General features: G+C 46.1%; 1 protein-coding gene across 13 annotated transcripts in view; it reads left to right on the forward strand.

Moving 5' to 3' along the window:
* Positions 1-12,768, forward strand: part of EPB41L2 (erythrocyte membrane protein band 4.1 like 2) — a 279,503-nt gene that overhangs the window by 221,429 nt on the left and 45,306 nt on the right. For all 13 annotated transcript variants that reach the window (XM_050949494.1, XM_050949498.1, XM_050949495.1 and 10 more), the window contains exon 12: positions 7,719-7,891. In XM_050949494.1, the coding sequence (XP_050805451.1) occupies positions 7,719-7,891 (173 nt within the window). The remainder of the gene's footprint in view (positions 1-7,718; positions 7,892-12,768) is intronic.

Raw genomic sequence — 12,768 nt, forward strand, 5'->3', positions numbered from 1 at the left:
GAGGATAAAAAGGCAGTTAATGCTATAGCCTTGCCAACATTGGAAAACAAAGAACAGTAACAACCCTGGAAATATATTCTCTGCCTTTTTTCTCCTCATTCCAAAATACTTACTTTAGGAAACACTGTATTGTCAATGAGAATTTACAGAAATTATTGAGGCAGGATTGTGGTATAAGGCTGTCCTCACAATCAAAGGAAAACTCAAGATTGTTAGTAGTTCTGCTGTATAAGCATCCTAAAATAGGAGGGTGTGCAAATTAACCTTTCATCAAGATGGTCACCATTTTTGCCTACTTATCTGAGGAAGGAATCTTTGCAATCGTAATTGAAGATCTTAAAAATATATTTTGAACTTAGATGCTTCCTGAGGAATTTGCAGAATCTACAGGGAATGCTCAGATACTTTATCTAAATGCACAGAGGACTTCTAAAGGTTTCAAATATTGCTGTAGGGGAGTCTCTAAAAGGGACCAGATTAGAAATGGCAGCAGTAAGAGCCTTTGTAGATAAATGTGGATTCTGTGCTGCAAGATTCAGGAATTAATAGGCTCTCCAGTTTTTGTGACAGCATTGTTTTTCTGAATTCAGGTTATTCCAAACTTATTACAATGTGGACAACAGCTTAGTAGAGGAGATTGTCCACAAGGAAATTTCTTTTCCCATTAGTCCTTGCATAATAGTCATATGGCATCTAAAGCAGTTGCTTTCATGAGAAAATATTAAGCAACATACTTGTATAATTTTCAGCTGTCTCTAATGCATAAATATTTTGTTTTTTTAAAAAGTCACATGATCTACTTCTCTTTATCTCCCTCTCCAATTTTTTTTTCTTTTTCTTTTTTGAATTCCCTGTTGCATTTATGATCTGTCACAGCATTCTTTGCCTATGCCTAGGCATCTGGTCCTGTCATCTCCCTGCTTCTCTGGACATTCCTTCCTTGCTGTGCCACCAGTTCCAGTCCTATTGGTGATCAGCTCCTGTTTCTTCTCTTCTAATATGTGACAGTGACAACTAGGCTGGCTGCTCCTCATTTCCAGCTACTTCTACAAGTAATAGATCTCTCTCTTTCGCAATAAAGAGCCTGGATATCAAAAGAAGTAGTTAGAAACAAAGAGACTCAGCATCACATGACCAGCCAGTTCTTCTTCAAGAGATGTGCCTGTGGGTGCTCCACTCTAGGTGTTGGTGCGCCCCTGCGCCTTTGATCGGAGATTTCTGCAGCAGTACTTGTACCGGCCATGCGTGCTTAGAGCCTGGCCCCCGCTCTGAGTATACCTCTAGTGAGCATGCGCGGCCAGTTCCCCCAGTTCCTTCTCTACCGTCCCCGGCTTGAGGAAAGAAATTCTTTAAGGAGTCTGCTGAGCTCCGTCTCATCTTAAAATAACTTGTAGTTACAGTTTTTTGTTTGTTAGTTGGTGTTACTTACCCTTTTTCTACTGTTAAAAAAAATTGTTCTGTCAGCCGCTTCAGATATGCCTGGCTCCACAGGCTTTAAGCGCTGCTCCTGTAAGGACGCTATCCCTCTCTCCGATGGACATTCACAGTGCATAAAATGTTTGGGGGAGACCCATATTCCCCAAAAATGTGCTCACTGCACTAAACTAAGCTCCAGAGCTAGGAAGGACAGGGAGCTAAAACTTAAACTTATTCTACTTCAAAACTCCCTACGGTCTGCCTCAGACCCTGGCGCGGACTCTGCCTCCGCTCACCAACACAGCTCTCCCACTTCTAAAAAGCAGAAGAAAGCAGCAAAACGAGGGTACCTTCTGTCAAATTCAAAAGAAGCCCTTAGACACAAACCTTCTCCAGTCAGATCCACAGTCTCCTTACCAGTGCTCCCCCGCCTGAGCACTTTCGACGAGTCGGGCTCCTCCGGCACCGCGTTAAACTTGCTTGTGGTTTCGGTGGCAGCACGAAGCTCCAGTGCCACGGCGACAGGCTTTCAGTTGCCTGCCTCGATTATGGCACCTATCAGCACCGCGATGAATGCAGTGCCGACATATCAGGACCCCTCTGAGGCACCGCAGCCTGCTATTAATAGCGCAGCACCAACTCCAGCACTGGCATTAACAGCGCTACTTGGCACGGAGCCAAAACTAAGAACTCCGGTGCAAGCCTGGGTTCCCTCACAGCAATTCTATCAGCCTTCACCTTCAGCTGCCTCAGTGCTGCCGTTTACCCAGTCAAGTGACCTCTTAGTGTCACCTACGCTGCAATCGCCCTTCCTTAAAGACTGCTTCTCCCTTACGAATGATTCAGGGTCCGAACAGCCTTCCTCCAGTGAGGAGGAGTCTGAACTACAGGGTGATGTTTCAGTGCAATCAGAATTCCATCCTCGGAGTCCTGTCACCCGCGGGCACAGGAAAATTGTCTCAGACTATCCTCGAGACCCGGCCTCCTGGTGCGTTAACCCCTGGATGGCACCACCTATGCCTTTTCCACTACCATGGCAGTATTGGGCCCTCTGGGCACCTTTCCCTTGGCAGCACACCTGCTATTCCAATCCGACGAGACGCGAACTTCCAAATGATATCACTCACTTGGTGGCACCCTTCCATTCTCAGGATCAATTAACTCCTGCTCCTGACCTAGTACTAACTAACTGAAGTACCAACTGAAGCAATGCCTGAAGAAGCTTTACTTCCCTCCCCTCTACCGTCCTCAGACGATTTTTCGAAATTCCAGGATCTCTTTAAAAGGGTTGCCAGCGAGCTTAGAATCAATCTAGAGGAAGTACCGGACCAACAACATGAGTTAACGGGCATCCTGCAACCCTCTTCTTCATACAGACTGGCATTACCAATCAATGCAGCCCTTCTGGAACCTGCTAAGTCCATCTGGCAGGCTCCAGCCACAAGCCAGCCTACCTGCAAACAAGCGGACCATAAATACTTCATTCCCCCTAAGGGCTCTGAATTCCTTTTCTCACATCCTGCGCCAAACTCACTGGTAGTGGACGCAGCCAATCAAAGGAACAAACAGTATTTCCGCCATACCCCAGCCAACAAGGAAGGCAAACGCTTAGACCTGCTGGGTCGCAAAGTGTATGCCTCTTCAACCTTACCATTCGAATTGCCAATTATGCCACAATTCTGGCAAAGCACGACCAAAGAAACTATAACAAGTTCATGGACTTTCTTCTGGTCTGGAATGTGTTCAATAAACAACAGTTTACAGCTTTAGTTTCTGAGGGCCAAATCATATCACGCACGGCTCTTCAAGCAGCTCTGGATGCAGCCAATACCGCAGCAAGATCCACCGCTACGGCAGTGGTCATGCGCCAAGGTTCATGGCTCTCCTCTTTCCTCACAAGGTTCAGAGCACCATAGAGGATCTCCCTTTTGATGGTGATAAACTCTTTGCTTCCACCACGAATGAGGTGCTCCACTCAATGAAGGACTCAAGGGCAACTCTTCGATCCTTAGGCATCCAAACCCCTACAACCAGAAGGCGACAGTACAGATATCAACCTTACCACCGTCCACGCTGCCCCCCATATACTCAGCATTTCCCAAGATCTCAGGATCAACAACAGCAACACCAACGCCAGAGATCCAGATACCAGCAGCGTCACCCCAATTCTTCCGGGATGCCCCAACTTCCTCCAGCTAATAAGCAGATTTGAACCTTTGGTTGAGGGTCTCGTAAACATCGTTCCAACTTGAGCGTATGCACTGCCTACAACTATCTTTGGACACCGCCTACAGCCATTTTTGCACCAATGGCAGAATATTTCCACCGACAAGTGGGTTCTAGAGGTCATCACATCTGGGTATTCTATCCCCTTCCTCTCCTTACCTCCCTCCCTTCCACCCACTCACCCTCCCTGTCCCTCTGCAGGGACACCTCCCACGAGCTACACCTCCAGCAAGAAGTACATCATCTCCTTCACCTGGGGGCTATCGAACTTGTGCCCGAATGCCACAAGGAGAAAGGATTCTACTCCCATTATTTCTTAACAGAGAAGAAAACTGGAGGATGGTGACCGATCCTCGACTTCAGGAGGCTCAACAAATTTGTCAAAAAGCAAAAGTTCAAGATGGTTACTCTCACCACCATAATTCCAGCCCTGGAGCAGGACGGTTGGTTTTCAGCCCTCAACCTACAAGACGCCTACTTTCACATCACTATCCACCCGGCCCACAGACGTTTTCTTCATTTTACCCTCTGCTCAACGCATTTTCAATACAGAGTTCTACCATTCGGCCTTTCCACTGCCCCTCAAGTTTTCTCTAAGCTCCTGGCGGTAATCACTGCCTACCTCAGGAAAAAAGGAGTCATAATATTCCCTTACCTCGACGATTGCCTCCTGAAGGCCTCCACGTTCGACGAGGCCCTCCGCTTCACACAACTCACCATCAATTGCTTCCAATTCCAGGGCCTGCAAATAAACAAAAGCAAATCCACATTATGTCCTACCCAGCACCTGGAGTTTATAGGAGTGAGCCTCGACTCCACAACCAGACTGGCATCTCTACCACCTGACCAATTCAATACCATAAAACTGCTGGCTACGAGACTTCGCAGCAGCCCCCAGGTCACTGCCTGAGACTACCTCCAACTACTAGGGCACATGGCCTCATGCACCTTCGTGGTCCAGAACGCACGTCTCTACATGAGGTGCTTCCAAGCTTGGCTGGCCACGGTTTACAAACCAAACGTGCACTCACTAAACAAACACCTGGCCATACCCTACCAAGTCAAAGACTCTCTCATATGGTGGACAGTCCCCTACAACCTCTGCTCTGGAGTCCCCTTCCTCCAGACCTCCGCAACTCTGATAATGGTGACTGATGCATCCCTCACAGGCTGGGAGGCACACATCTCTCACCAAACAGTCCATGGGCTATGGTCTCATTCCGAGACCTCCCTGCACATAAATGTTCTAGAACTTCGAGCTATACAGAATGCCTGCCTCTGCTTCCTTCCACTAATCAAGAATCAGCATGTACGCATAATGACAGACAACACTGCCTGCATTTCTACGTAAACAAACAAGGAGGGGCTCGTTCCCACTCTTTGCTCAGAGGCCATAAAACTCTGGAACTGGTGCCTTGCGAACCACATCCGCATATCAGTTGCTTATCTCCCAGGGGTGATGAACACCACTGCCGACAAGTTAAGCAGATGTTTCCCTTCAGAGCACGAATGGGAGATAGACGAGGGAATCATCTACAGCATATTTCGCACTTGGGGTCACCCAACCATAGATCATTTTGCAACCGTGAAAAACACAAAATGCCTCAATTTTTGCTCCAGGGCGGGACTGGACAAACACTCCCTTGGAGACGCATTCATGATCTCATGGTACCAGGACTTAGCTTATGCATTTCCCCCAATACCATTGCTCAACAGGGTCCTCATAAAGATACGAACGGATCTTGCCAGGGTGATCTTGATTGCACCTTCATGGCCGAGACAACCGTGGTTCCCTTTCCTCACCAGAATGTCAATTCGACCACCGATCTCCCTGCCTCTCATCCCAAACCTTTTATCACAGCAACACGGCCGGCTTCTTCGCCCCAATCTATCCATGCTTCATCTCAAAGCCTGGTACCTGCATGGTTCTCCTAACGAGAACTAAACTGTTCCGACCAAGTTCAGAGGGTACTTCTACACAGCAGAACACAATCCACCCATACCACCTATCTCCGAAAGTGGAAACGATTTACAAAATGGTGTTCAACTAAACAACTGTCTCCTATCTTGGCACCTCTTCCCTGCATGCTCGACTATCTATTGGACATTAAGCAATCCGGCCTTTCCTTCAGCTCCATCAGAGTCCACTTCGCTGCCATCACAACCTTTCATGGTACAGTTGACAATACCTCGGTCTCCGCTCATCCCATCACCAAGCGTTTCCTGAAGGGACTCCAAACTTTATATCTAGACATTAAGCCACCTACCCCTCCATGGGATCTTCACCTAGTATTGTCCTGTTTAACTCATCAATCCTTTGAGCCCTTAGCCACCTGCTCCCTCTTGCACCTCTCGATGAAAACAACCTTTTTGGTGGCGATTACCTCCGCCAGACAGGCAGGCGAGATAGGAGCCCTTATGGCAGATCCACCATATACGCTCTTCTTCAAGGACAAAGTTACTCTACACCTACACCCAAAATTCCTTCCAAAAGTTCACACTTCATTTCACATCAATGACCCAATACATCTACCATCTTTCTTTCCGAAACCACATGCAAACTCCTTCGAAGCCACAGTGCACACACTTGATGTGCGCAAGGCCTTATCCTTCTATTTGGACAGAACCAAACCCTTCAGAAACTCTCCTAGACTCTTTGTCTCCATCGCGGAGTGCTCAAAAGGCATGCCTATCTCTACCCAGTGACTTTCGAACTGGATCTTTGATTGCATACAATTCTGCTATCCGATAAAAAACGTTACACCTCCAGCATTGATCAGAACACATCCCACTAGATCTGTATCTACCTCTGTAGCATTCTTACGTAAAGTACCATTGACTGACATTTGTAGAGCAGCCACTTGGTCCTCCGAGCACACATTTGTTAAACGCTGTGCCCTTACTCGGGGCCCCCTCTCTGACACTCGCTTAGGCAGGGCAATATTATCTACTGCATTCCTGCCAGATACGAAGTCCTCCTTGAGATACACTGCTTCGAAGTCACCTAGAGTGGAACACCCACAGGGACATCTCTCGAAGAAGAAGAGGTGGTTACTCGCCTTGTGCAGTAACTGACGTTCTTCGAGATGAGTGTCCCTGTGGGTGCTCCACTATCCCCCCTCCTCCCCTCTACTTCGTAGTTGGGGTAGCCTCCGTTGTAGAGAAGGAACTGAGGGAACCGGCCGCGCATGCTCACTAAAGGTATACTCGGAGTGGGGGCCAGGCTCTGAGCATGTGTGGCCGGTACGAGTACTGCTGCAGAAATCTCCGATCAAAGGCGCACCGCCACCTAGAGTGGAGCACCCACAGGGACACTCATCTCGAAGAACGTCAGTTACTGCACAAGGTGAGTAACCTCCTCTTCTTCATAGACCACAGTTCTGGAACTGTCAGGGTTTGCAACATGAAAAATCTTAAAGTTGGTATAGGCACTGAATGCTAAAGCTGTGGGCACCAAACAAATAATGTAAGATCTATATCAGTTGAGATGCTTTGAGTAATTTTCCAGGGATTTAGCATGTTATCATTTTTTGTATGTTGCTGGATCATTACTGGTTTTTTTCCCTCTGCCTTGCTCAAACAGAATTTTTAATCTTTTTCAGTTATCAGTATCTTAAATGAAAACACCAATCTTCTATTTTCTAGAACTTTGGTCGTTTAACAGCAGTTAATAGCATCTGGCTAGTGTCACTAATTTCTATTGTTGAAATACAGTAGAACCTTGCTAATTCTCAGTGATATCTGGCAGACCAATAGCAAATTTCTGAATATCATGATTAGCAATTAAAGTTAAAAAAAATATTAAAAATTCAGTGTAATCCTCTGCAAAATTTATTAAATTCAGCTATTTTGATACTTGTAGCTTAATTTTCTTTGTAGTTTTTTTTGCAAGATAAGACCAACTTTACAAACTTTTAACAATCTTATATGCTATGTTTATCTAAAGCTTGAATTTTATCATTAAATAATTTTTCTTTCCAAATTAACTCATAATAGGATGAGCAGTTATGAAGTGCTGCACTGAAGCATTTAATACAACTAGAGAAATTACTTTTATTCTCATATTTGTTTTTTAGACTTGTATCACCAGAACAGCCTCCTAAGGCAAAGTTCCTGACCTTGGGTTCCAAGTTCCGCTACAGTGGCCGTACTCAAGCACAGACACGGCAGGCTAGCAACCTTATAGACAGACCAGCTCCATACTTTGAGCGCACCTCAAGCAAACGTGTATCCAGGAGTCTTGATGGGGGTAAGAGATTCTGATAAGGAGATATCATGTAGTATGTGATAGGCTCATTGCATCTTGCTGCTTTCTAAGTTCAGTTTATAACTGTAGAAAATACTAACATCTGCATGCCTAGAACGTTAATAATCAGACTTTATGAAATTTGCAACTCAATTCTACAAATTCATGTGTGTGTTGACTGCTAACTATATTACACCTATTCCCAGGTGCTTTGTGAAAGCATTTTCTGCAGTTCCTAATGTGTTGCTGTTTTTGTGTTGTCTTTAGGGGGGAATAACTTTTTTAGCAGTGATACTGTCTCTGTGCTAACATTGTGAGCTGTAAATCTTTTTGAAAAAGCTTTGTAGAGGAAATACAATTTTCCTAAGCCAGACCTTTCTTTAAAGGTTTACTATACACATTACAAGTAATTATAGTGGATATTTAAAAATAACATTGGTATGTCTACTTGCCCAATCTCTTAATGAAGAAATGTTAAGCATGAAATTAGACTGAAATACAGGACTTCTGGGAGCCAGCAGGGGAAATTGGAGGTCTAGATCTGGAGTTCCTTCTCAGGCCCACAAAAATCCACCAACATCCACTATATTAAGGCCACAGGTTTTTTGTCTCTGGGTGGTTCACTCTGTTCTTTAACATCCTAGTATCAAATTGACATGTTTTTTAACCCCTCTCCCTCCCGGGATTCCCCACAAATCACAAACAAACAGAGGATCTCTTTCAACCCTGTGCAGGGCAGCATGGCAGGACTCAAGGAGGAGGGCCTAGAAGGCCTGGATCAAGTCTACCAAATTTGAAAGCAGATATCCAAAGAACAGATCCTGCTCTAAGGAAATATCAAGGATATCTCTGAAATTAAAGCCGCGACTGCACCACAACAGCTGAATCCGCAGAGGCTATCCTCCAGCCCTGGGGAGGCAGAAACTAGAATCTCTGCTTTAGAAGACAATATGGGCTCCGTTAGGATCACTAGAGACAAACAACGTCTGATCCAAAAGCTACATGATGAAATCAATGACCTGGAAGGCCAGTCCAGGAGATTTGAGAGTGGCTGGGTACCCTGAGGAAGTAAAAAGGACAAGCCAGTAGAATTTTTGTCTAAGGGCTTGTCTACATCAGAAAGTTGCAGCGCTGGTGAGGGAGTTACAGCGCTGCAACTTAGGAGGTGTACACATCTGCAGGGCACCACCAGCGCTGCAACTCCCTGTTTGCAGCGCTGGCCGTACTCCCGTTTTGTCTCGGGTGTAGAGGATCCAGCGCTGGTGATCCAGCGCTGGTAATCAAGTATAGTCACTTACCAGCGCTTTTCTTGACCTCCGTGGAATAAGCAGGTATCCCAGCATACCTGAGGAAGCCTCTGGTAATCAAGCTGGTCTCCTTCCCCGGCTTGCTCTCGCGTTCCCCGAACCCCGAGCAAGCAGGTCTCCTTCCCTGAGGTTTGCTGGGTGGTTCCGGGAAGGCGAGAGCAAACCGGGGAAGGAGACCAGCTTCGCCGCGGTTTGCTCTCGCGTTCCGCGAACCCCGAGCAAGCAGGTCTCCTTCCCTGAGGTTTGCTGGGTGGTTCCGGGAAGGCGAGAGCAAACCGGGAAAGGAGACCAGCTTCGCCGCGGTTTGCTCTCGCGTTCCGCGAACCACCCTGCAAACCGCAGGGAAGGAGACCTGCTTGTTCGCGGAACGCGAGAGCAAACCGCGGCGAAGCTGGTCTCCTTCCCCGGTTTGCTCTCGCGTTCGCCGAACCCCCGAGCAAGCAGGTCTCCTTCCCTGCGGTTTGCAGGGTGGTTCGCGGAACGCGAGAGCAAACCGCGGCGAAGCTGGTCTCCTTCCCCGGTTTGCTCTCGCGTTCGCCGAACCCCCGAGCAAGCAGGTCTCCTTCCCTGCGGTTTGCAGGGTGGTTCGCGGAACGCGAGAGCAAACCGCGGCGAAGCTGGTCTCCTTCCCCGGTTTGCTCTCGCCTTCCCCAAAACCCCTTGAAGCCGCCCAACAGCGCTGCAGTGTGGCCACATCTAACACCACTTGCAGCGCTGGTTGCTGTAAGTGTGGCCACTCTGCAGCGCTGGCCCTATACAGCTGTACTAATACAGCTGTAACAACCAGCGCTGCAAAATTTTAGATGTAGACATGGCCTAAGATACTTTCCTTATACCTTGATACAGACCTGGTCCTAGAAAGAGCCCGTTGCTCCCCAACCCTCAACTAATGCTAAGCCCTTCTAGCTTCTCTTCTCTGTCTAAACTCATGAATTCCCCTAAATATACCTCACAGTGCCCATAGCCCTAAGTTTTGGGGGACACAGCATAAAATGTTTGCTGGGACACTTCCCCCTGTGAGTTCCTGTGGCTAATTTACTTACATGTGTGTCTTGGAACATAAAAGGAATTGGTCGCGCTGTGAAAGGGAAAAAGGGTGTCTCACTTAGGAAACTTGAAAGCTGGTATTATATTTCTTCACGAAGCACACCTCATTGAGTCTGAGGCTGAAAAGCTTAAAGGCTGGATTGGTGATGGCATTTGTGGTAATTACTCAGCCAAGTCTAGGGGGATGGAAGTGTCAATCCTGTTCCATAAAAAAGCTGAGTACACAAATCCTATCAACTGGCAAAGACATGGAGGGAAGATTTGTAACTTAAAGTTTGCATCTCCATTGTTACATATATTCTTGTAACCCCCAACAAAGACGATCCCTCTTTTTTCAATCAATTATTTTCGAGACTGACTCCCTTCCCCTGCACCCTCTCCCTGAAAATATGACTGTAGTACGGGACTTTAGTGTAGTGTAAAAAGCTTGTAGAAGAAGAAACACAATTTTCCTTTAAGACCAACAGCAGCCCTTCAGTTTTACAGTTGAACTTGTAAGACACTTTCAAGTCATATTTAAGGAACAGGTTAATATCCTACCTCTCTCACAAAAGAGCCAGGCAGACTGAGCTGACGAATGTAATGAAAAAGCCCAATGAGGCAGACCTCAGCTATGCTGATTCTCCCTCTTCAGATAAACTCCAATCTCTGATATGAAATTAATAAGATGAATTTGCTTTGTTTAGATTAAAACATGTGTACTAGGAATTTATTACTGCATAGATTTTAATTCACTAAAAGCTAAAATCCCTTCAGTTTGCTCAAGTCAGGCCAGATACCAATAAAAAATGTGTTGATGAACAATTATCCAAATAAAAGCAGCAAAGAGTCCTGTGGCACCTTATAGACTAACAGACGTACTGGAGCATGAGCTTTCGTGGGTGAATACCCACTTCATCAGATGCACGTAGTGGAAATTTCCAGGGGCAGGTATATATATGCAAGCAAGAATCAAGCTAGAGATAACGAGGTTAATTCACTCAAGGAGGATGAGGCCCTCTTCTAGCAGTTGGGGAGTGAAAACCCAAGGAGGAGAAACTGCTTTTGTAGTTGGCTAGCCATTAAAAGTCTTTGTTTAATCCTGAGCTGATGGTGTCAAATTTGCAGATGAACTGGAGCTCAGCAGTTTCTCTTTGAAGTCTGGTCCTGAAGTTCAGGAGGTTTCTCCAGGGACTGGAGAACTCCTTCCCAGAAGTCAGATACCCTACACTGGCATGGGATCTCAACTTGGTGCTCAGATGCCATACAGGCCTCCTGCTCTTTGAACCTCTGGCTACCTGCTCCCTTTTATACTTGTCTATGAAAACAGCCTATCTTGTCGCCATTATATCTGTTTGAAGAGTTGTAGAAATGGGGCTCTAATGGCACATATGCCCTTCAAAGTCTTTTTTTAAGGATAAGGTCGTCTTGTGACCACATCCCAATTTCTTATCAAAGGTGTCCTTGGACTTCCACATAAATCAACCTATCCTTTTTCCAGTTTTCTTCCCTAAGTCACACCAAGATAAAGGAGATGCGACATTACATACACTTGATGTCAGGAGGGCATTATCCGTTTACCTAGACAGGACTAAGCCCTGTGGAAAATCTCCCAGCTTATTTCTCTCCATTGTGGACAGAACGAAGAGATCTCCAGTTTCCAAGCAAAGACACTCTAGATGGATATCTGACTGCATTACCTACTGCTATCAGTCTCATGGTCTTCAACCTCCTTCTAGCGTATTAACTCATTCCATGAGATCCTTCTCTACTTCAGTAGTCTTTCTTAAGGATGTTCCCATCACAAAAATATGTAGAACCATGACTTGGACCTCCATTCATACATTTTGTGAACTCTATGCACTTACTCACACCTCAGCTTCTGATGCCATATTTGGCTCTACTCTACTATCCTCAATATTAGACTTAACTCTGAAGCCTCACTCCTCCGTAGAGGGTACTACTCAGTAGTCACCTGGATAGAAGCACCTATAGGATACTAATCGAAGAAGAGAAGATTATTCACCCTGTGCAGTAACTGTGGTTTTTCGAGATGGGTCCCCCATGAGTGCTCCACTACCAATCCTCCTCCTTCTGATTCAGAGTTCTTTACAGTGGAGCTCTGTAGTAGAGAAGGAATTGAGGGCAATTCGTATGCACAGCTCTGTATAGCCCCGGTGCTGGACAAGAGGCTGCAGGAGGCATGTGCACAGCCGAACAGACACTGCTACCTAAAATCTCCGATCTGAGGTGCATGGAGTGCATGCGCACATAGAGTGGAGCATCCATAAGGACACCTAACATTCTCTTAGTTGTTGTTCTAAAGGCCCTAACGGTTGCCATGAATAGGCACAAGAATCTCCATCCTTTTCCATATCTAAACGTCCTCATCCTAATAATGTTGGGATGTCCTTATCTTATAGGTTAGTATATTAATTATCCCAAGCTTATAAGCATATACATCAATTGGTTACTATAGGAGTATGTGGTTGGGCATCTGATGATGTTCCTATCTAAAAAATACCCTAAACTGGTACCAGCTGGCTT

Source organism: Gopherus flavomarginatus, chromosome 4 (genome assembly GCF_025201925.1).
Source record: "Gopherus flavomarginatus isolate rGopFla2 chromosome 4, rGopFla2.mat.asm, whole genome shotgun sequence".
NCBI classification, from domain to species: Eukaryota; Metazoa; Chordata; order Testudines; family Testudinidae; genus Gopherus; species Gopherus flavomarginatus.